Source organism: Sturnira hondurensis, unplaced genomic scaffold (genome assembly GCF_014824575.4).
Source record: "Sturnira hondurensis isolate 20B ecotype Veracruz unplaced genomic scaffold, ASM1482457v3 Scaffold0014745, whole genome shotgun sequence".
Classification (NCBI taxonomy): Eukaryota; Metazoa; Chordata; class Mammalia; order Chiroptera; family Phyllostomidae; genus Sturnira; species Sturnira hondurensis.
In genome coordinates, this window is record NW_028087376.1 from 3,496,504 (window position 1) to 3,519,212 (window position 22,709).

Below are 22,709 nucleotides of genomic sequence, written 5' to 3' on the forward strand. Positions count from 1 at the left end.
ACAAGCTGTAATGTGCTTACAGATCAAGTTTGTGTTTCAAAGTTCCACAAGTTTAACAGGCTAGCAATTAGCTATGTGTTAAAACTCTCACCAATCAAAGGAAAACTGTATACTGCAAAACGGGTGTAGAAGACTTCCATTAAGTCTAATACACCATCATTGTGCATCACTGTTGTATAATTAAGAGTCTTACTAGTCTTTGTCCCTGGTTCCTGGTTAGGGAGGTTCTAAATCCTTGGAATTTCCTAAATAATGGGAGTGTCTTACTCATGAGCCCCTTGGATCACCCTGAGTTTATGCCAAGAGATGTGATGACTCAGGATGGGGAGTGGCCACCAAAAAGACCAACCATGTGATGAGAGAATTGGGTTGGGGCTAGGAGACAGCCCAACCTTGAGGGAGGAGAAAGGGCTAAAGGTTGAGTTCAAGTACATGATCAGTGATTCAATCAATCAAGCCTACCCAATAAACACTGAACTCAAGTTCCACAGAGCTTCCTGGTGGGTGAGCACATTAATGTCTTGGGATGGAACCATGGCAGTTGGTAACGTAAGTTCTACCTTCAGGACCCCCGTGCATTTCTTCATTTGGCTGGTTCTGATTTGCATCCTTGTAATTTTAAGTATAGTGCTTTCTTGAGTTTTGTGAGTCAAGTTCTGTGGTTCCTAGCAAATTAGTGAACATTCAGGGATTATGGAAATCCCCAAACTTGCATCTAGTTGGTCAGAAATGTGGGCAGAATCTGAATTAAGGGCAGTGTTTGGGGGCCTATGCCTTTGAACTTGTGAAGTCTTTGCAAACTCTGGATGGTTACTGCCAGAACTGCACTGCAATAAGCCGGATGGCACGTCAATAACCACTCAGGGAAAAAGCCACTTCAGTTGTGACCCACCAACAACAACTCTAAGAAACAAGCTGATTTCAGAAGTATTAAAGTGTAAAATCAAATAAAGTTTAAATAAAACCAAAATAATTAATGTATAACACATTTTTAAAAAATTTTAAAATAGCCCTGGTTAGCGTGGCTCAGTGGATTGAGTGCCAGACTGCAAACCACAGGGTCCCGGTTCGACTCCCAGTCAGGGCACAGGCCTGGGTTGCAGGCAGGTCCTCAGTGGGGGGCGCATGAGACAATCACACATTGATGTTTCTCTCCCTCTCTTTCTCCCTCCTTTACCCTCTCTAAAATAAATAAGTAATATCTTTAAAAATATAAAAAAAGTGTTAAAATAGTACTGGAATATGAAGCACAAAACAGAAATAATCTCCTTTTCCCTTCCTCAGTGATAATCCATTCAGTATGTATCCTTGATTTAGTAGGCAGTTAGACAGACACGAGCCGAGAAGGAAGGATGGGCCAGGTACAGGTCACCAGGGCCAAACCCCCAGGTGCCTAGCAACTGGGAAAACAAGTATTGTAGGGTGAAACTCATCCCCAGAGTGACCTTTCCTCCCCTAACATATCACTGGTCACGCAGTTTAGACCCCCGACCTTTCATACAGCTGGTTATGTGGTTCAGACCCTCCCCTGAACCTTTCCTCCCTCTTGCTAGTCATACAGGTTAGACCTCCTTGGAGGGGGGATGAACAAGGGGGCCAGAGAACAGCCCTTAATCATCAAGCTCCCAGTGTGAGCTTCTGGCCTGCATCAAATACATCTAGGCCTCAGCTGTACTTCAGCTCCAAGCCCAGATAAGCAGCAAAACCAGACAAGGAACACTATGACTGACGTCAGGACCAGCTGCCTTGAGTAAATGACCCCTGGTACCAACCAATCAGTAGAGACAGGACCCTGAAAGGGTACACCTCGAAAGTTGATGAATATTCTATTAAGACCCTCCTCTGGGACTGCCACATAAATAATCTCAAGACAGATTAATAAATACCCAGCATGGCTTTCTCTATAGAACACGCCTGTGCCTTTCCCTACCACCTTCCCTCAGAAGCTGTTTCCTTGCTTCCCTCTTTCTCAAAAGCTCCAAGAACCTTTCATTTTCCTCTGTAACTTGTTTCCCGAGCCTCCCCTAAAAGTGACTGACCCCTGAGACCTCCCCTAAAATCCCAGTCTTTAAAGCCCTTACAGTGCTTGCTTGCATGTGTGCACTCTCTCATCCTCCTCCCACCTCCCCTCCCCCTCTCTCCCTCCCCCTCTCTCTGCCCCTCTCTCTAACAGGCCAGAGCCTTTCCCCCTTCTTCCCTCAAGCGTGTACCTTTGCTCTTTCTCCTTTGCTCCAAAGGGCACCTCTTTTGCCTCTGTAACTTGTTTCCTGAGTCCACACAGCCCCACTGGCTCACTTCTTCGACTTCTATGACTTTCTAAGTAAAATTTCTTTTGCATTCAATTCTTGGCTCTGAACTCTTCCTTAGCCAAACCAAGGTCTAACATTCACTGTTAACATCCTGAAACAGGATTTTTCATTACATTTTTATAACATCAAAATATGGTAAACAAATTCTTAGGGACTTGCAAGAGGTCATCCAGCAAGTCAGTGACAGAAAAGGAATTAGAACTCAGAATCCCAAATCCCAAGGGTATTATTTTCTGTGACACATATTATTGCTTCTTAGCTTATTTTAAAAGACAGCCTATCGAACGCAGAAATCTTAGTCATTTTGATGACTAAGAATTAAAGCAAATATGTGATATCCAACGGGCACTCCCTTTTGTCACATATGATCTTGTTACAACTTTTCAGACAGAGGGCAATGATCACACTAAGCTACACCAGCAAGTCACTGATCACTGAAACAGTTCAGTAAGAAGGACAGGCCAAATCTTATCATGTACTAAGCAATGGACTGAGAGACAGCACACTGTTCCAACCACAGCTCTAGCACTAGGCGGCTGCAGGAATGTGCTTCCAACCTGCCCCCTCCAGGGTGCTGCTTCGCATCTACAAAACAAAGGGGCCTGGTCCCAGGGATTACCCCTTGGGAGATTCACCGGCCTCCTGGACAGGGCAATTCTTTGCTGTGTAAGACTGCCCCACCCATACATTGAGTACATTAAGCACGTCTGGCCCTTTCCTCTAGATGCTGGTAACACGCCCCTGTAGTTGTGACAATCAAAAAACCCTGTCCCCTCCACATTTTTCCAAAAAGATAAGGTGGGGGGGGGGGGTGAGCTATTAGGTAGAGTAGACTTCATTTCCCTAGAAGATGATTTCTTCCTTCAAGTGCTAAAATTCTATAAATTAGTAACCTATCAGTTTTACTTAAGGGACAAGTCCCTGACTGAAAAAGAGTACTGAAAGAAGGAAGTCATGGAAGATTTGGAAAAGCACTCGGGGCAAGTTTAGTCCCAATAATCCCCTTCTAGGACCGAGCCCAGAAAAATCAAAATGCAAAGATTTATGGGCAAAGGTTTAGTCAGCACAACACTACTTCTTAAGAGCTGAGTGACTTGAAACCACCCAAACAGGAAACATTTTTGAGCACTTATTTGATGCCAGACATCATTCTAAGTATTTTACTTCCTTGCTACCCAAAGTGCAACCTATCACTTAAGAGTTTAATATGAAATTTCAGGCCCCACCCCAGACCTACTAAATTAGAATCTGTATTTTAGCAAGCTCCCCAGGTGACATTAGATCACTACGTGTTATTTTTCAATTTTTTAAAAGATTTTATTTATTTATTTCCAGAGAGAGGGTAGGGGAGGGAGAATGAGAACTAGAGAAACATCAGGATCTGGCCCACAACCCAGGCATGTGTCCTGACCATGAATCACACCAGCACCCTCTCAGCTCACAGGCCGGTGCTCAGTCCACTGAGCCCCACCAGTCAGGACTATTCTTCAATTTTTAAACAATATCTCCATACAATGGAGATATCCTGTAGCAATTAAAACTGGTGTCTAAGGAATTTTTAATGACACACAAAAATTAAATGAGATAGGCAGTAAACATAACTGAATATATGGTATGGCCCCAAATATGTAATTTCTATTTTAAAATTACACAACACACTCACTTTGAAAAATATCTGGAAAAAAAATGGTACCTTGGGGAGGCAATATCTGGGAGCTGGTGTCAGAATGCCAGAGTTCAAGTTCCAGCTCAACCACCCACAGCTCAGTAACCTTAAGTGAGATGGATAAGCTTTTTAAACCTCATTTCCTTCATCGGTAAAATGGGAATAACATTTACCTCATGGGACTGTCATGAGAATTAAATGAAGTACCATATTTTTCGTACTGTAAGATGCACTTAGGATTTAGAGGAGGAAAATAGAAAAAAAATTTTGAAGCACAAAATGTGGTTAAAAAAAGTGCGTCTTATAGTCTGAAAAATGCGGTAATCTAAAAAGCCTAAACATTAAAAATTATTATTTCTTTTTACTTTTTCAATTTTCCACAATTTCTGCAATGAACACATACATATTACACTTCAGTAAGCAGCAGAAACATTTATTAAAGAGGATAATGTCTTAAGATTGTCAACTCTCTTATAAAGGGCTATTATGAAGAAGTACCTATCCCTCTGATTAGATAACATAAGACTGAACTCAAGCAATTAACAGTTGAATAAGAGAGCTGAGAATGATTGAACAGTGAAACTGAGTAAGGGACCCTGTGCCAGTGTCTGCCCCGAGGGCCTTCAGTCCGGGCAAGCCCATCATCTGTCTTGTCCCCCGCATACTGTGGGTCACTGTTACCTCAAGGCACAAACGCCGCCACGGCAGGGATTCCGGCAGGTAACCTGGCAGTGCAGTCACCGGACCTCTCGCAAACCCTCACTCTTCCTCATTTGAAAGGAGTAATATGTTGCTGTATTACCTCCCTTAGAATTGTAAGGATTTAACGAGAAAATGTGTGTAAAGTACGAAACACGCTGACAGCAAAATACAGCACTGAAGGTAAGCTAAACTCTGTCCTGCCGTCATCACCATCCTCATCCTCATCACCATTCTTTGAGGCTCCTGAGCTCTGGCTGCAGCAATGAAAACATACTCATTTTTTTCTAACCACCATGTTTTCATTATTTTCTAATCAATTGCATCTTCAAAGAGCTACTTCATTATAAAATTATTAAGGCCTCAGAGCTAAAAGAGACAAACTCTCCACTGTAAGTAGTTGGAATTCACAAAAGTAAATGACATCGCACTCAGCTTCTCAGTGAACAACACAACCAGTAGCAGCAAGCCAATTCAGGTGGGGTTTTCTCACATTTCTAGTATCTTTGTATACACACACACCAGGACACACAGGAGTGAGTCTTATTTTAAATACATCAACTCCATCAATCACCACCAGCTGTATGTAGGTCAAGGCTTTCTCCCTGACAAAATTAGATCAGAATCAGTATTAAGATTTAGAAAAGCTTAAGGATCTCCCCGTCTGATCCTTTCCTTTTACAACTGGATTTAGGAAATGTAGTTAAATGGTGAACAAGGAAAACATTCAAATGATAATCTACTATTTCAGGAATCGGTCCAAACCCTAAATGGGACACACAATAAAAAACCTGAGATTACACTTCTAAAATGACACCAATTTTTAGCTCAGCTAAAGGTGTCACTATTATCACCACATTTTAGGTGTAAGTAGGAGCTTCCTTTCTCACGTTCAATAGTACTGAACCCACAGCTCTGAATTCTGCTTCAGGACATCTATTTGTTACAGAGAAGGGGGGAGGAGAGAAAGTCACTGGTTGGGCACAAAGAGCTCTTATTCGGCATCTAATTTAAATAGTAATTTAAAAAAATGAATCAGAGAGTTCATATTCACCACTTACAACTACTATAAGAAAACTTTTCTTCTTTTTTTAAAAATATTTTATTTATCTTTAGAGAGGAAGGGAAGGAAAGAAATATCAATGTACGGTTGCCTCTCGTGGGTCCCCCGCTGGGAACTGGCCTGCAACCCAGGCATGTGCCCTGACTGGGAATCGAACTGCGATCGTGTGGTTCACAGGCCCGTGCTCAATCCACTGAGCTACACCAGCCAGGGCACTTTTCTTCTTCATACAAACAATTTTAAACCTATGGAAAAATGCTCAACTTCACTTATTAGGATAAATAAAAATTAAAATGACAAAGGAAAATTCCCAACCGATTTGCAGAAGTCTAAGTCATTAGGGCTGAAAAAGCATCTGCCCTAGGAACACTGACTTCACGATCCTCTGATCTAAAGCTGCTGACAATCGCTCCCACTCACAAGCAAGTGTGCACTCGTGCTCGAGTGTGTGTCTGCATTCACACACAGAATTTAACACCAACACGTTCTAGAGAAAGTAAGGGGAATAGGTTATTCATCAAAGTATAACTTCTACAAAGAGGAATTGGACAATATGTATCAAAATGATCAGTACACATAACGTTTGGTCCAGCAATTCAACTTCCAGGAGTTCACCCTACAGGTGGCCCCCACGCAGCAGAAATATCCCAGGTACAAGGATATGCTTGGCAGCACTCTTCACAGAAATAAAAAAATATCAACACTCTCAATGTCCATAATAGAAGGCTGGCTGAAATTATGGTAGACTCATAAAAATGGAATACTATGCAGCCACTAAATAAAGTAAAACTATACAATTAATATGGAAAGACTTCTAAATAATATTAAATTAATAATATGTTATACATAGAACCATTTGTTTTTAAATTTATATGTAAAGAGACATATATATTACTCTATTTCCTTTACGCATTTCAATTTCATTCTAGTTTCATGTGTTACTTTTTTTAAGAAAAAGCTTTTACAGTATTTATTTAGATTTAGATATCTGACCTATTATGTAATCCAAATTAAGTAACTTCAAATTTTCATTCACTGGTAGTTTTCAAATTTAAGAACCACAACATCGTCATTCTAGGAACAAACCTTTTTTCAAGCCTGTTGACCACACAGTCGGCATCAGGTCCAGCCCAACGAAAAGCCCAAAGCTCACTTCCAAGCAGAAACACACACTACTTACACCACAGCAGAGCAAGCATGGTACAATTCAGACCTTACCTGACCAGGTCTCCATGAAGCTGTAAGTACAGGCTTTCCCTTCCCTCTCCAGCACATATTTCTGATGCTAGTGTCTCCACTGTGCACAGGACAAGATGTAAGTCAGAGGCAGAGGCGGAGGCTGCAGAGGTTGCAGAGGCAGGGGCCGTGTCTGCTCCATACAGGTACACACAGCCTCTCTTCACGTCTTCTCTCAGCCAGTCTCTTTCTCGGGAACCAAACCTACTTCTCCTATTCAAACAATTTCTGCTTCCATTGCGTTTCATATTTCTCTAAAAAAATCAAGAGAAAAATCATTAGCTAAAATGAGTCAGACGTGTTCAGTACTCACCCTACCTTTCTGCTCTATATTCACCAATACTCTGCTCAATCAAGTCTCACCTCCTCTCAGAGGTCGCCACACTTGCCATGCCCATTCTTAACTTGGCTGAGTTAGTTTTCTTTACTGTTATAAGCTATTCATGTCTCATCCATCATCATTTCTTTTTTTAATTTTAAATTTTAGAGAGAGAGGAAGGGAAGGAGGGAATGCGGGAGGGCGGTAGAAAGAGAGACAGAAACATTATTTGGCACTCCACTCACTGAGGCATTCAACGGAAATGTCAAGAACAATAAAACATCTGTGTATCTACTACTCAATTTTAACAAATTTAAATATTTCATCATATTTGGTCCCAATCATTATTCTAAAGAACATATATACAGCCCTGGCTGGTGTAGCTCAGTGGATTGAGCACGGGCCTGTGAACCAAACAACCGCAGTTCGATTCCCAGTCAGGGCACATGCCTGGGTTGCAGGCCAGTTCCCAGCAGGGGACTCACGAGAGGCAACCATACATTGACATTTCTCTCCTTCCCTTCCCCTCTAAAGATAATAAAATATTTTAAAAATACATAAAAATCAATAAAGAACATATATACAATACATTCTTACACATTCAGCTGAGGCCACCTGGTACTCCATCCCAATCCCACACCCCTCTGCTCTCCCAGGAAACACACACTCTACTGCATTTGGTATTTATCATTCCCTGCCTTTTCATGTTTGCCATATTTGTGCACACCTATAAACTATATAGGTATTGTTTCACAAGATTTAAGACTTTAATTCCTAACATACTTGTTTTGGACTGCAGTATTTTTACCGGGTTCTACGTCAATTTGGAGATAGCCATGCTAATACACCCCAGCTTATTCCATTTTTGAATACTCTGCAATTTATCCATTCTCCTGCTGATGGCATTTAGTTTGTTTCTAATTTTTCACTGTTGGTAACAATGCTGCAATAAACACTTTTGCAAATTGAAATTTCCTCTAGGGTCCTGACCCTCGGCCTCATATCCCAAATAAGCAAGTGAAGAATCAACACAATACTGCACAAATATTCTCTCAATTCTCACCACGTTACAAAAAACTACTGTTGCCTTTGATAATTTAAGCACGTGGAATTCATACACACTGTGGGGTCACTGTTATCTCAAGGCAAAAACAACTGCTACAGCAATAAAACAAAACTCTGAAGACCAACATTTACCTGCTCCATTTTTACGACAAGCCATTTCTGTTCCCTTTAAAAGAAACTTCCACTAACAACAACACTAACTACCTCTCCAGTGTCACACCTTTCCCTCTGTTTCAGTACTGTCCCCAAACACACGAACTAATCTGCAGTTTTGTGACTTGTCTGAAATACCCTCCTCCATCTTGTCCACCTGACTACTCATTCTCCAAAACTCTACACAGATGTCACCCTCTCTGCCCTCACTATGGAAACTTCCATGTCTCCCATTTCCATTTTTCTCCTCCTACCTAGAAAGAGTTAATGATTACTCTGTCTTCCGCAGAACGTCACCTTGAACATGACTTCCATTACCATGCAGATCACACGGGTTTTAGTTATTTATTTAGTATTTCTTCCTGTCTTCTACATGGAGATTCTATCATAGCGCCTTGACACCTGGCACGGACGGCACGGAAGTACAAGAAGAACTCAGCTGACAACACAGAAATGTATCCCCATCTGCAGGTAACCCGGATCAGACCTGGCCAGAAGTTAAACAACCTTGGTGGGGAAAATCTCCATTTTTATAGAGAACTCTACAATCTTTTCTTTGTACCAGCCAAAAAAGTAAATAAAATACTTTTACGATATTATTTTTGTAATTACTGAGGTTAATATTTTAGGATGATTGTAGCATCTAAGCTTCAGATCTAAAGAGGGTAAAGAAAGGGGAATGAAAAGTTAGAAGGTAAATCCCACGTGGGAAGAAAATAAGAATGAGAATGGCTTCATTGTTTAAGTTTAGGAAAACACAGGTAAATCAGTCATTTTGCAGATTTAGGGATTTGAGTACAGCTATTCAAAACCATGAAAAGCATTACTGATTCTAATTTCAGATAAGTAGGATAAACCCCTGCAACAAGTGGGAACAAGGTCTCCTTCTCATCAAGACCATTTTGCTTTAGAGACCATTTTCTTAAGGCTAAATATCTAAGGACTAAAAAAGGGCTTCCAACTACTTACTTTATAAACACAGGGGCCATCATATTTGTACCACTGAATGCCATCATTTTAACCACTGAGTAATTCACTGGATAATTTTAAATACTCTCTACTTTTTAATGTTTGGGAAAGATCAAGTGGTTCATCTGAAAGCAGTATTCTCGAAGGCACATTTATACAATGAAGTTCGGCACTCAGCTGAGAGAAATTTCGCTCCTGCCATTAAAGGTGAGTAAGTAGACACTATTCCACACAAGCGTCAGAAAGCTTCTTTAGCCCTGGTTGGTGTGGCTCACTAGACTAGGCGCCGGCCTGTGAACGAAAAGGTTGCTCCTTCGATTCCTAATCAGGGCACATGCTTGGGTTGCGGGCCAGGTCTCTGGTTGGAGGTGTGCAAGAGGTGGCCAACTGATGTTTCTCTCTCACACTGATGTTTCTCTCCCTCTCTTTCTCCCTCCTTTCCCCTCTCTTGGAAAATGAAAAATCTCATAATAAATAAATCTCTTTAAAAATCTCTTAAAAATAAATAAATCTCTTTAAAAAGTCAGTTAGCCCACTAACTTTCTCAGTCTTAGAAAAGTCAAGAAAGGCCCCAGGAAGTATTACATTAGTTCATCCATGATTTTTCTTGAGGATTTTTAAGTCATTTTTAATGTGTATACATACTTCCTTTAAGACTATAAATTCCTTAAAGAACTTTACATTGTTGAAACATGTGTTGCTGGTCAAAGAATGTACCTCCTGGTTATATGATACATTCCACTGAAGACAAACCACTAACTTAGACTTTCAGTAGATACCAACGGACATTTAAAAGGCCCAGACACTGAGAAAGCACAGGCCTTGCAGCAGCAATCTAGATAGACCGCTTAGCTATTATTAGCCACTGCTGAATTACCTAGTGCTTTCTCCTCCACTGCCCGATGCATCAGGTAACTGCTGGGAAGGCCAGTGCCATCCTGAGATGCTTTCAGCGTTTACAGTCACTACTCCATTGGAATTGCTAGATTGAGAACATTTTATTTCCTCCCACCCTCACTCTTACTAAGAACTGTTGACAACCTTATTTAGAAGAAAATACAACTACAATCACCTTTCACATCACACAAGTGTATAAAGAACAGATTTAAGATTTAAGATATTTATAAAAAGCAAAAGTCTTTAGAGTAAGCCATGAATTAAGCACCCGCTTCAGTTTTATGCTTTCAATCTCTAAAAATGAATATATGAAGGCTGTGACCAGTTCAAAGGTGATAAACTATTAAAGGCCACCAACAATTAACCCTAAAGTATGCATGGTAAAAACAGGGCCTTGTAAAGTAGCTCTCCATGCCCAATGAGCACTCTTTGAATGTAAAATATCTTATGTTCCTGCATTCAAACTTCAAAACAGTGGGCTCATCTCTGTGAATATACATGTTAAATATTTTGTTCTTGTTTTTTTATTTTTATTTATTGATTTCAGAGAGTGAGGGACAGAAAGAGAAACATTTATTTGCTGTCCCACTTATTTACACTGTCACTGGTTGATTCTTCTACCTGCCCTGACCAGGGATTGCACCCACAACTTCGGTGCACAGGGACAACGCTCTAACCAACTGACCTACCTGACTGGGGCTGCAAATACTCTGTAAGGGCTGGGATGAGATAAAGAGAGGAAGAATATTTTAGTTCATTAAAATCTTTTTGGTATTAATTAATTTTTAAGGAATTTTACTTATTTATTTTTAGAGAGAGGGGAAGGGAGGGAGAAAGAGAGGAAGAGAAACATCAATGTGTGGTTACCTCTTGCACACCCCCAACTGGGAACCTGGCCTGTGCAACCCAGGCATGTGCCCTGACTGGGAATCGAACCAGCGACCCTCTGCTTTGCAGACCAGCACTCAATCCACTGAGCCACACTGGCCAGGGCATGTATTAATTAATTTTTTAAAACCACATTCAGCCCTGGCCAGTGTGGCTTGGTTGGTTGGACCATCATCCCACACACCAAAAGGTTGTGGGTTTGATTCCTGGTCATGGCACATACCTAGGTTACCTGTTCGATACCCCCAGTCAGGGAACACATGGGAGGCAACCAATCAATGTTTCTCACATAGATGTTTCTTTCTCTTCCTCCCTCTATCTCCAAAGTCAATAAACATATTTTTCAAATAAATAAGTAAAATAAAACCATATACACATTTGATCAAGACTTGACAACTATTCAAAAAAACTAATCACATTCTTTGACTAGATCAGTTGTAACTTCATAACTTTTACAGACTGAGTAAAAAAAATCTCCAAATTGGCCCTGGCTGGTGTAGCTCAGTGGATTGAGCTCAGGCCTGTGAACCACAGGATCACAGTTTGATTCCCAGTCGGGGCGCATGCCTGGGTTGCAGGCCAGTTCCCCGCAGGGGACTCATGAGAGGCAACCATACATCGATATTTCTCTCCTTCTCTCCTTCCCTTCCTCTCTAAAGATGAATAAATAAAATCTTTTTTAAAAAAATCTCCAAATTGGAGGAAATATGTAGAAAATTTATGCTTCAAAAGATACTCCCAATAATCTTAAGAACATTAAAAATATCACACCATATTCCAACTACAACTACAAAGAGGTACATCCTAAATAGTAACTTGCTAAACAAATTTGGGGGCAGGTTTGTTTTTTGTTTTTGTTTTTTTCATTTGGGGGCAGGTTTTGAATCAAATTTTCCAATACCCTACAGAGACAGACCCACCTCTAATTTGGCTAAAGTACACTGGTTTGTTAAATTAGACTTTTTATCGAGATCTATATTTTCTGACAATATTATGTTCATAATTTGGTATCAAGTATAAAAAAGGTACACAAAAGAATAAGCCATTTTCAAAGGGTCTTCAGAGAATAACATGTTGGAGATTAGGACTTTCCTCCCAATTCAGGAAGTTTTCTGCTTATATATTCTTTTCCAAGTTTCACCTGGGACAAAACTCAACTGCTCAGCTACTTCAGGACACTTTTAGCACCTAGTAGCACTTAGTAGAACACATAGCACCTATTCTCCATAGTGGGTCCCATTTCTTTGCAAGGATTATTAAAGCATTAACCACACACAATAAAGCAAAAGATTGAAGGGCCTTAGATACTGCCAGCCTCCCACACCACCAGCTGAGTGCTAATATCAAGATCAATTTCAAGAATTTTTCTAATGGTCCCCAGATTGGAAGCCCAGGGAACCAGGGGTAGGTTTGACCAACTCCTGGAAGTACAGGAAGGTAGGACCCTTCAATAAAGATGATCATTTCTCAGCCCTGGAGGGGTACCTTAGTTGGTCAAAGCCAAGGTTGCAGGTTCAATACCAGGTCAGAGTATATCAAACAACCCATGAATGCGTAAGTGAAACAACTGATCGATGTTTGTTTCTCTCCCCACTCCAACTTCCTCTCATAAACAAAAAAACAAATATTATTTTTCAATTCCTTTCTTCTCACAACTCTCCCCACACACAAAGAAGTTCTTACTAAAAAAGCTAAAGTTGTTTACTTTCTAGGGCAAAGGGCATTACCTACCTCTCAGACCTGCCATTTCCTGATAAATCAGGCTGGTTAAACTTTTTTTTTGGGGGGGGGAGAGTCACAATTTACATTTTTGTGACCCTGTGACCTTATGGTTTTAAATAAACATCCAAAAGCTTTTGATTAATTATATTTGCAACTTACGGTTAAATAAGTTACAATTAATACGTAAAAGGTTTATGCAGGAGATAAACTGTGGAAAGTTATTTCTTTAAATCACTGGATTAAGATTGGAGAGTAGTAGCTGAAAAACTAATGTTTTACAGAGTTCTATTTTATGTTGTTTTATGGATTCGCCAGATGCTTCAAATCTATTATTTTTTCAGTGTCCCCATCTTTGTGATGTCCTACTAATAATCTTAATGACAAGTATATTTTGCTCACCCTCATTCCCAATTAACAACTCATGCATTTTTATTGTTTTGCAAAGTATTTTTGATTTTGAAATACATCCTATCTGCTAAATTTTCTTATTTCTCTTCCCTCTCCCTGGCAAGTTTGAAATCCTGGCGATTTCTCTTCTGGTACTCTGAAAGGAATTCCATTCCATCTCCAGAAGACACCTAGACACATTTGACCTACAGAAAAAAATCCTTCTAACTATTTCAAAGGCTAGCAGAAACTCCATCCCCTCCATCCCCACAACCCCTTCTTTAACCATCTTCGCCGTCCCCTCCCCACATCCCTCCCCACATCCCTCCCCGCATCTGAACTTCTTGTCATCACCTTCCAGGCTCCACGCTCCCCCATTTGCCTGCATTTGCTTTCATGTCCTCCTACTCCCCTAATTCCTGCCAAAAAGCCCTGCAAGCTGCCTGTTGCATAACGGCTCCCCCATTACCGTCACCCTGGATGGTTAGGCCCGCACCGACAAGCAGGAATGCCCCGTTTTGTCCAATCCCCTCCCTTCTGCAACACGCCCAGCTATTCCCAGAGAAGAAGCTCCTCCGGGGATTCTCCCTCCAGGCGGGGCAGGACGAGCTACCAGGCCAGCGCCTCGGGGCGGGAAGCCGAGTCTTAACTTCGGTGGTAAAGCCTGGCGGGCAGAGCCGGTCCGCTGCACCCGGCGCAGCCCCAAGCACACCGCAGTACTCAGCCAATCACCGCCGCCATCCTCCCGCTGGGGTGATGTCTTCAGGTGTCCGGGGAGGAAGCCCTGCGTACTTCCAGCCCGGCCTCCGGGCCCCACGCGCGGCCGAGGGAGGCAGAAGCCGGCCCCGAGTCCCAAAGGAGCCACTAAGCGGCGGCGGCTGGGCGGACGCCGGACCCAAGGCGTGGGCCTGCGGGAGAGGAGGCTCGTGGCCAGCCAGAGATGAGCAGCAAAGGGGACGCAGGAGGATGAGCAGGGGAGGGGACGCAGGCGGCCCAGGCCTCGGCAGGGGCCAGCGCGGAGGCCTGGGCAGGGGCCGCGGCGCCCCCAGCCGAGTTGCGGGGCGGCCACGCAGCCAAGAGGACTGACCAGGGGCGGGGGTCGCCGGCTGCCACGGCCAACGTGCGGGGCAAGGGCGGCCGGTCCCCGCCTTTGCTCCTTTCCCAACCCGCTTGCCCGCCCCTCCTCACCTTCAGAACCCGAATCCCGCCGGTCCGGCGACTCGCGGGTGCTTCTGGCGGCTCCGGGGGCTCGAGCGGGCCCGCGGGCCCGGGCTCCACCTCCCCCATCCGAGGCAGAAGCTGCACAGGGACGCCCGGCCGGCGCGACGGCGCGCGGAGCCTCGGCGGCGCGCGAGAGCAGCCCGCGGCCCCGCCCCCGCGGCCGCCAGACCCGCCCCGGGCCCCGCCCCTCCCGCAACCCCGTAGGATCTGCGTAGCTGCGGGCGATATGCGTCCAGGGCGCCTAGCGCCTAGAGTCGCAGGCGGAGCCCGGTGACACCGCAGGGCTGGGCCTCCGCTGCCGCCAGCTCTCTGTTTGGCAAACCGAGGCTCAAGAAGGGTTATTTGCATCCCTGCCTCCTTAGTACGGGCTGGACAAAGGGCAGGTGTCAGCGGTGACAGGACGCTGCTCTCACAGAGGGCGGCTCTTGCAACTTTACTCAAGATGTTTCCTCTCTTCCTACTTGTGCATGGGCCTGTCATCCTCACTTGCAAAGTCATTGAATGAATTATTGAGAATACTCACCTTAGCGAGGACTTTTTCCTTATTGGAGGTGCTCACGACTTGCAACAAATTCCACTCAACCCTGTGTACAAAATGTTAACTCACCTTCCATCCACATTTTAAATCCGTTTCTCATGTAGAAAATGAGAATTCAGTTCCCTGTCTCAAGCAGTGATATGGCCCCCCCCCCTTTAGTTTATGTCCTTTTTGTTATTTGCAGAGGTGATTCATAAAATCTTTAGAAGTCAAGTTTCCCAGTTGGTGGTGGTTTTGTGGCGGGCCAGTGAGCCAAAGTTGAAATCAAAAAGCCAGATTCCAAGTCTCAGCTCTACCTCTTACTAGGTCTGTACTTTTTAAAATATATTATTGATTATGCCATTACAGTTGTTCTATTCCCCCTTCATTCCCCTCCACCCTGCACACCCCTCCCCCACCATTCCCCCCTTTAGTTTATGTCCATGTGTCTCAAGTTCTTCAGATTCTGTATTGCCCATACTATTCTTGCCCTCCCCCTTATCTATTTTCTACCTACCGTCTATGCTTATTTTCTGTACCTTCTCCCTTCCCCTCCTCCCACTCCCCTGTTGCTAACCCTCATGTGTAGATCTATACTCTTGTGAAAGTTACTTGATCTTAGACTTTGAAACAAATCTGTGAAACAAATTAATACCTGCCTAACAGTTGCAAAGATTTTGTGAATGCATGCAACATTCTTAGTACAGAGTTAAGGATTCATAGTCACTATACATGTGAATTTCCAAATTTAAGGTTCAGTTCATCAGAATATCATTGTTCATTCTGTCCCAATTTTCCTAGGACACCTAGACTTCTGGATTTTTAGATTCCCTTTACACAGGTGTTAATGAATCTTCAAGCAACTTACAAAAAAATTTCTTAAGTTTTGAATAATCAGTAAAGATAGTATCACCTGTTATCCATTGCTTCAGTTTGCCTAGTTCAGACCAACTATGTTTTAGTTACGGGCTTAGAACAAGAGTTTGTGATCTAAACTAGTACAGTCTGTGCCCCTTTCTGCTATGATAGGTATGCATTTGTAGATACTTCAAATTCCAAGACAAAGTCTGACTCTTGCAAAGATTCTGATCCTGTACAGATTATTTCTCCTGTAAGCTTGGTCACTACTTTCTCCCTTTACAGGAGTTGCCTTGTGTATACAAAAATTCAGCCTCCAGTGATCTTCATTTCTTTGTCTCATTTTAATGAATTAAAAACTGTCTCACATATGTCTTGGTGTAAGGTGAAAAAAGCTCTTAGGTTGTTTACTTCCTGGTTTTTTCCTCTATCTTGAAATTACTTTCAAGAAAGCTACTCAAGGTATTATTAAATTCCCATTTAATGCTTATTGGGTAATTCTTCTGGCAAGAACACTAGGCAGACATGGACCTGACGAACAGCAAGCAGATAGTGGAAAGAATAAAACTGTGATTCAGAATTAGTGTTTCTAACAGCCTGTTTGTTACGTTTTCCAGATCTCATGAGCAGAGGCTCTTTACTGATGTCCTGGGACCAGCATTTGAGTTGACTGGACAATAGTGGTGGTAGATGATGGGTGGTTTGTCTTTGTTTAATTGATGGGTGATAGCATCAAAATACAAGCATATGCTACAGTTATGTCTTTACTACTTTTTTAGGAACAGTAGTACTTTTTTCAAAAGGAGAAAAATACAAAAAAGCTACCAGCCCAGATACTGCAGGGGATAATTCATAATGCAGCTACCTTTAAAAGTCTTCATGATTTAAGATCCAATTCAGTAAGTAGTAACCACCAGTTGATTCTAGGTTGGTTTTTCTTTTCAAATCATGTACTGCCATTAACATTTTATACTGTTTCAAAGGTCACATATTCCATATTCTCCCCAGTTCAAGGCAGTGTGCATTATGTATGCCAAGGGTTATGTAACTACAATTTCTGGAAATGGTAAACAGCTGAGACTAACCCTAAAAATAAATTCCTCTGGGATTTTTTGGTACAAAAATCCATCTGCCCTCACTGCAGGTTCATCATCACAAAAATCACCGTTTGGGTCAAGCCAAGAGACACAGAAGTCATTAGACCCCTCTCTCTGTGTATCCTTCCTACAAGCAGCTGTGCATACCTGTCTCCCGATCTGCACGCCCATGCCCCCCCCCCAACATACACACAGCTTTAATCTCAGGAGCTCTTCCTAACCCTCCCTACAAAAGGGAAAGGATATCTTAAAGGGGGAAAATTACTATCTATCAAATCTTCATAGAGGAACCCTAAGAATTTACTACATTGTCTTAGTTAAGGGCTGTCCCCACTAGTTCAGATTACAAAGTCATCTTTAGGCCTAAATCCCGTTATTCTACCATAGGTTGAGCAGATTTAGATATTTCTTATTTTGGTTCCAAATAAGCAGTATTTATCTGGCTTCAAAATTTGAAGGGATTTCTTCATTGAACATTTTTATACTTTTTGAATATGCAGACAATTGAACTAGGGGAGGAAATAGCATGGGAATCCCTTTTAAAAGTGGTAAAATTAATTTGGTCCTTCCAGACTGAAATTCAAATCAGAACAGTACTCCTTGTATTGTTAAGTAAATATCTGGAGTCCATTAGTTGCTAAACTTTTCTATTGTAGTTTTTGTATTTTCACTTAATTACATATAGATGAAGGTGTGAGCTAAATTTAATACTGGAAACAAAAGATTACTTTTAAGGCACATGTCAGTAAAGATTACAACAGGAACGTCACTTATCGAACAGTGCCAGAGGGCCCTTCCGCAGAACCAGATGACTACCAAGGACTGCGTCTTTCTCCTTCCCAGTTAGGGGTCTGTCACAATGTCCCGAGTCTACACCAAGGAACCATCAGGAATCATCTGAGGAACAGAGAACGTAGCGCTTCCAACCACTCTCACTTTTATGAGTTTGTATAAAAAAGATCTGGAAGTATAATTCATTTTGGCCATTCTTCTCTTCCCAGTCACAGATAAACTTGCACAATTCACAAGTAAAAGCTTGTAACTGAAACCCTGTAACCTCCGCTCATACCTTCGCTTCACCCTGATAGGATTTCTTTGCCTTGTGTGAGCATTCGCCTTTGTGGAGAAGAATGGATATAATCATATAGTTAAAATTTCTCACTGCACTTTTCACTGTCTACAAGTTTTTTTAAAGTTGTTCAAATTCCTCTTGATGAGATTTCTGTATAAAAGGAACATCAAAAGATCAGTAAGCTTAGCTCTAAGCTCTGGAATAAGAATTCATTCAAGGCTTCTTTAATCCACTTGTAAGAAGCGAGGAAGCAAATTTTAAATCGTTGATTATTGACTTTTTTATTATTAGTCACTGTTCATAATTTGTTTCAACCAAAAGACAATACACACAGCAGAATTCTAATGCATCCCAAGTAAATGTTTACATCCATTTTATTCCTCACTCGCGTCTAAGACTTATCATTTAATTTTAAATTTTTTTTACATCTCAAAAATATGTCTGCAATAATTAGAATTTCATTAGCTGTCCCACTTGGAAACAGCCTTTTAATAATTTTACAGTAAAGAAGATGTGAAGGGATTTAATGAAAATGTAACTTACAATATTTGGGGGGGAGGGACTTTACAGGGACACAGTGGGAGTTCACAGAGGAAAGACTTCAGAAGCTCTTTCCCTTGAGGCCCCCCAACAGAAAACAAAAACAAAACACACAAAGCGCAACAGCAGGTTCCAAAAACAAAAAACAAATAAACTCCAATGCTCTATCTTGAAGCCAGGATAGGCCTCGTGGTAGTTCTTGAAGCAACTGTACAAGCCGCTTCGGCATTTTCTTCTGTTCATGTGTTCCAGGTCCTGGAACCCCACAGATGGGACCCACTCACTGCTATTGCTTGAAAAAGAGTTACTGACTTCCAGTTCTACAAGCAGCCCCACCCTCTTGAGCCAAAGCTGGTCAGAGTGTTTCAAACTTGAGTACATTCTGAGCAGTTCTCTCTTCAGTGATCCTGCCCACTCCCAAACCCTTGAGAACACAGACGGGTACCACCTCTCCACCCACCACAAAGTTTGTGAATATCCACTTTTAGCTCTTGAACTTGCTCGGTTTAGGACAGTGTGGATAAAATACATTCACTAGGAAGAAAATATACACATTCAAATGCTTTCCCCTAGTTCTCGCAGCCCAAATATTTTCCAATGCAGAAGATAATGAAGTTGAATCTCAAAAACAGTATCCCCTAACCGTCAACCTCTTCTAGGTGAACATAAAAGTGGAAAGCATGTCCAAATAGATAGAAATACTCAAACCGTTAGTGCTGGACAGTATTAAAAGTCTATTTTCTCATATGACTGGGACAGATCAGGGGTACAAACCACATCTTTAACCTAGCAAGAGGAAAGAATCCCCTACCAAGAGTTACATTGAGGAATGTTTCTTTAAATGAGAAAGACCTTAAAATGAAAAGCAGTTCATCATACACAGCATAAAACATTCCCTGACTCTCCAAATTACTGCAAAGGGAACAGAACTGGAGCACTGTGGGACAGGCTTCTCGGGTAAAGCACCCTTCCTGCTGTCATTGGAGATAATTTACACTAATTCTCCTGCAGGGTTACTGAGGGTAGGAGGAGGGCGCAGAGCACAGAGAAAGGGAGAAGATACAAACCACTCCGGAAGAGGAAAAAATGAGGTAAAAGTGCATGTGAAACTGTCCAAGTAATTGTGTGTAGGCTCGCTGCTTCACCCCAAAGTTATTAAAACAGCCATGGAAATCACTCTTTCCTCACAATGGCTCTGAAGTTGTAGATCTACCCAAATGTGCTCCCCCTTGAACGGTTATACTAGGGAAAGAAATTGCTGAAATGTGTATGTATTCGTAGAAATTAAAGAGATTTCTCCTTTTAGCGGCAAGGCCAAGTGAGAGAACTAATTCTGATCCTAGAAACTAAGGCACGCTGAAACTTCCGAAGATCTGATCATTTGAAACAGTCTTCATAACCATCAGTATCCTAGGCAGTTATTTGGCCTCTAGTCTACAGTGCTTAGGTTCACTCTCTGAAATCACTTCACATTCTACACAGCGCTCTTTGTATTAAGGCCGTGATTTTTATTCCTTCTAGACAAAGCTATGGGTGATCATGTAAAACTCTACCTTAAAACTATGATCACCCAAGGAAATGTTACTACTAGAGCAGACCTGTTCCAGCTCCATTAGCTAGCACTGTCTTATAGCATGGTCTTCAGCAGATTTCTGAGATTCAACTCAGTTCAACTAAAGAAACTTGAGCTGGTTAACTATGAACATGAGCGAGAAAACAAAGCCTCTACCACAAAGAGGAATGTCAGACGAGTTCTACTGAAGAAATCCACCAATACTGTGTTAATCCGATCATGTTTCACAGAATTAAGTATCCATCCAATGAAATCAGTCTGCAAAGAAATCTAAGGCTATTTTTCAGAGCTGTCTAAAATACATACCAATCCACACTCACTTTACTGAAAACTATGCACAAGATAATATCCTGTCCTTGACTCGGTCAACCACTTACCCAGTAAACTTTAAATTTTAGCAAATCTTGCTCTTGTATATTAGTAAGACCAGAAAGTTTCCCCTTTGGAACTTCTAATTCAACTCCAGTTTGTCAAATGTTAGAATAGTCTAGCATCTGATACAGAGCTAGATTTGACAAGACACTGAAGATTTTAAGTAAAGGCTTGGTGAAATGGAGGGGGGAAATGGATATTTGTGCCCAGCTTTAAGACTGAAGCCGAAGTAGTCATTACACTGTACTCAATACAGTAATGACTGCCAACATTTTAAGAGCAAGGTGAGCCTGACTTGCCTTTTCTTTAGTTTATCAGACGTGGTGCCCATGCACCTGAACACACACAGTACACTAAACGTGTGCCACAGAAGAGTCACCCTACCGGATTCCAGCAACTCAATGTTACGGTTTGAAAACAAGCGTCCTTTCTAAATAGCACTCGGCACTCTTACTAGTTTTTTAAAAGCTCCAGACCTCAAGTCTTTGATACAGATATTCCTAAGACTGGCCTCTCTCAAGAGACCAATTTCTCAACCTGTGGAAAGGATATTCCTACCCTACGGTGTCCATTCCTCTGGCATAAGGGGTAAGGAAGCTACAAGGCTTCATTCCAAGATCATAAAGTACAATATAGGAAAGATTTTGTTAACCGTGTGGTCTTTATTTCAGTGCCAGTGTTACAGATACAACACAAATATTCCAGTTAGAAGGAGGAATTCAAACGGAATGCCAAGGTCCAAGCCAGGCTGAGGAAATAAAAAGGGATGACTCCAATACGCTCTTAGGATGAGTCTGATACTCACTCTTCCTATGGCAGAGGTGCTTCTGTTACGGAGTCTATCTTTCAAAGTGGTGAACTCCTCCTTCCACCCATTTACCATAGTTCATCAGGCAAGTTACGGGCTGAAGAGAAACTTTAAAATTGTGGCAGGGACAGGGGCATTAACAACTATTTACGTGTGGTATCTTTTAGAAGTCGTCTACCTTCCACTTTAAGGGGAACCGATTTTGAAAGTCACGGAGAGTATTCGCGACTGCAGCTCAAGAATGGGGAGAAAGGGGGGCTGGGAGAGCCTTGGGAGTTTCTATCACAAATAGAGCACCACATCCTTCAGGCCTGATCTCAACAAAAGCTCTTTTTAACTGCATCTGTCCAGTGTTTACAAATAACCTCTCAAAGTCTGACCAGTTCTTGGTAACATACATACACGTGTGTTTCTGTGTGTATACAGCAATGCACAGAAAAGGCTACCAGGAGCCTAATGCCTCTTTCAAACATTGGGGGAACCAGTAGAAAAAGGCAGGGCTCCCTAATGTCCATCGTTACACTTCCATTCTGAATACCAGATGTAAAAAGCGCCTCAAGATGGTGACCTAGCTAGTGAGGAATAAATACCCCACTTCGCCCAGTCCACAGAGAGACACAGTAGAAAGGAGGGGCAACTCTTTGCTGCAAAGACAGAGTGAGTGTTTTCTTGCCATGGATTCCAGTGAGTGTTTTCTTGCCATGGATTTTCTTGCCATGGATTCCAGCTCTCCTCCAGACCAGCTGCTTTTTTCCTCAGGGGCCCAGGGAATGTTGGTTCTGGCTGTAAAGGTGGGAGGGGGAGAGAAGTGCAGAAAAAGGGAAGAGGAAGAAGAGTGCAAACTGGCCTCCAGAAGCAGCCAGCCTCACAGTGGAGGAGAGGAGGTTAGTCTTTAACAATGCTTCAAAGTCAGCAATAACTTTAGGGAAATCCTCCTCAACAGTTTTCTTCAGCTCCTCATGCCCACGGTACAGTTGGGGGGGACTTGCCAGCGATCACAACCTCCTTCCCAGAGTTCCTTTGATTGAGTGGGGTAAGAACGAGAATGGTGCTGGACCCTCACTGCCAGGACTGAGGGGGAAAGTTGTTCACCTCTGCTAGATCTTGCATTGCTGAGCCCTTGTGATTATATGTGAGCTTGATCCGCATTCGCAGCTGTTGCTGTGAGAAAAGGGAATCACAAATTATACGTTGAAATAAAGTCTTTAGAATCCTTCCAGTCCACAAATACACCTTTAATCTTGAGAGAAAAAAATTATTTTAAAGCAAAGTTGTCTC

General features: G+C 42.2%; 2 protein-coding genes across 7 annotated transcripts in view; both read right to left on the reverse strand.

Annotated features, from left to right (window-relative positions):
* PHLPP2 (PH domain and leucine rich repeat protein phosphatase 2) overlaps positions 1-14,713 on the reverse strand; it is a 68,692-nt gene extending 53,979 nt beyond the window's left edge. Inside the window, exons 1-2 of one of the 2 annotated variants that reach the window (XM_037063692.1) lie at positions 14,562-14,713; positions 6,956-7,227 (exon numbers count right to left, since the gene is read on the reverse strand). In XM_037063692.1, the coding sequence (XP_036919587.1) occupies positions 6,956-7,227; positions 14,562-14,660 (371 nt within the window). In that variant the 5' untranslated portion in view covers positions 14,661-14,713. Of the gene's footprint in view, positions 1-6,955; positions 7,228-13,869; positions 14,429-14,561 lie in introns of those variants that run through there. The other variant, XM_037063693.1, reaches the window with a different exon arrangement.
* Positions 14,714-22,193: 7,480 nt separating this feature from the next.
* AP1G1 (adaptor related protein complex 1 subunit gamma 1) overlaps positions 22,194-22,709 on the reverse strand; it is a 71,042-nt gene continuing 70,526 nt past the window's right edge. For all 5 annotated transcript variants that reach the window (XM_037063700.1, XM_037063699.1, XM_037063701.1 and 2 more), the window contains one exon: positions 22,194-22,592. In XM_037063700.1, the coding sequence (XP_036919595.1) occupies positions 22,491-22,592 (102 nt within the window). In that variant the 3' untranslated portion in view covers positions 22,194-22,490. The remainder of the gene's footprint in view (positions 22,593-22,709) is intronic.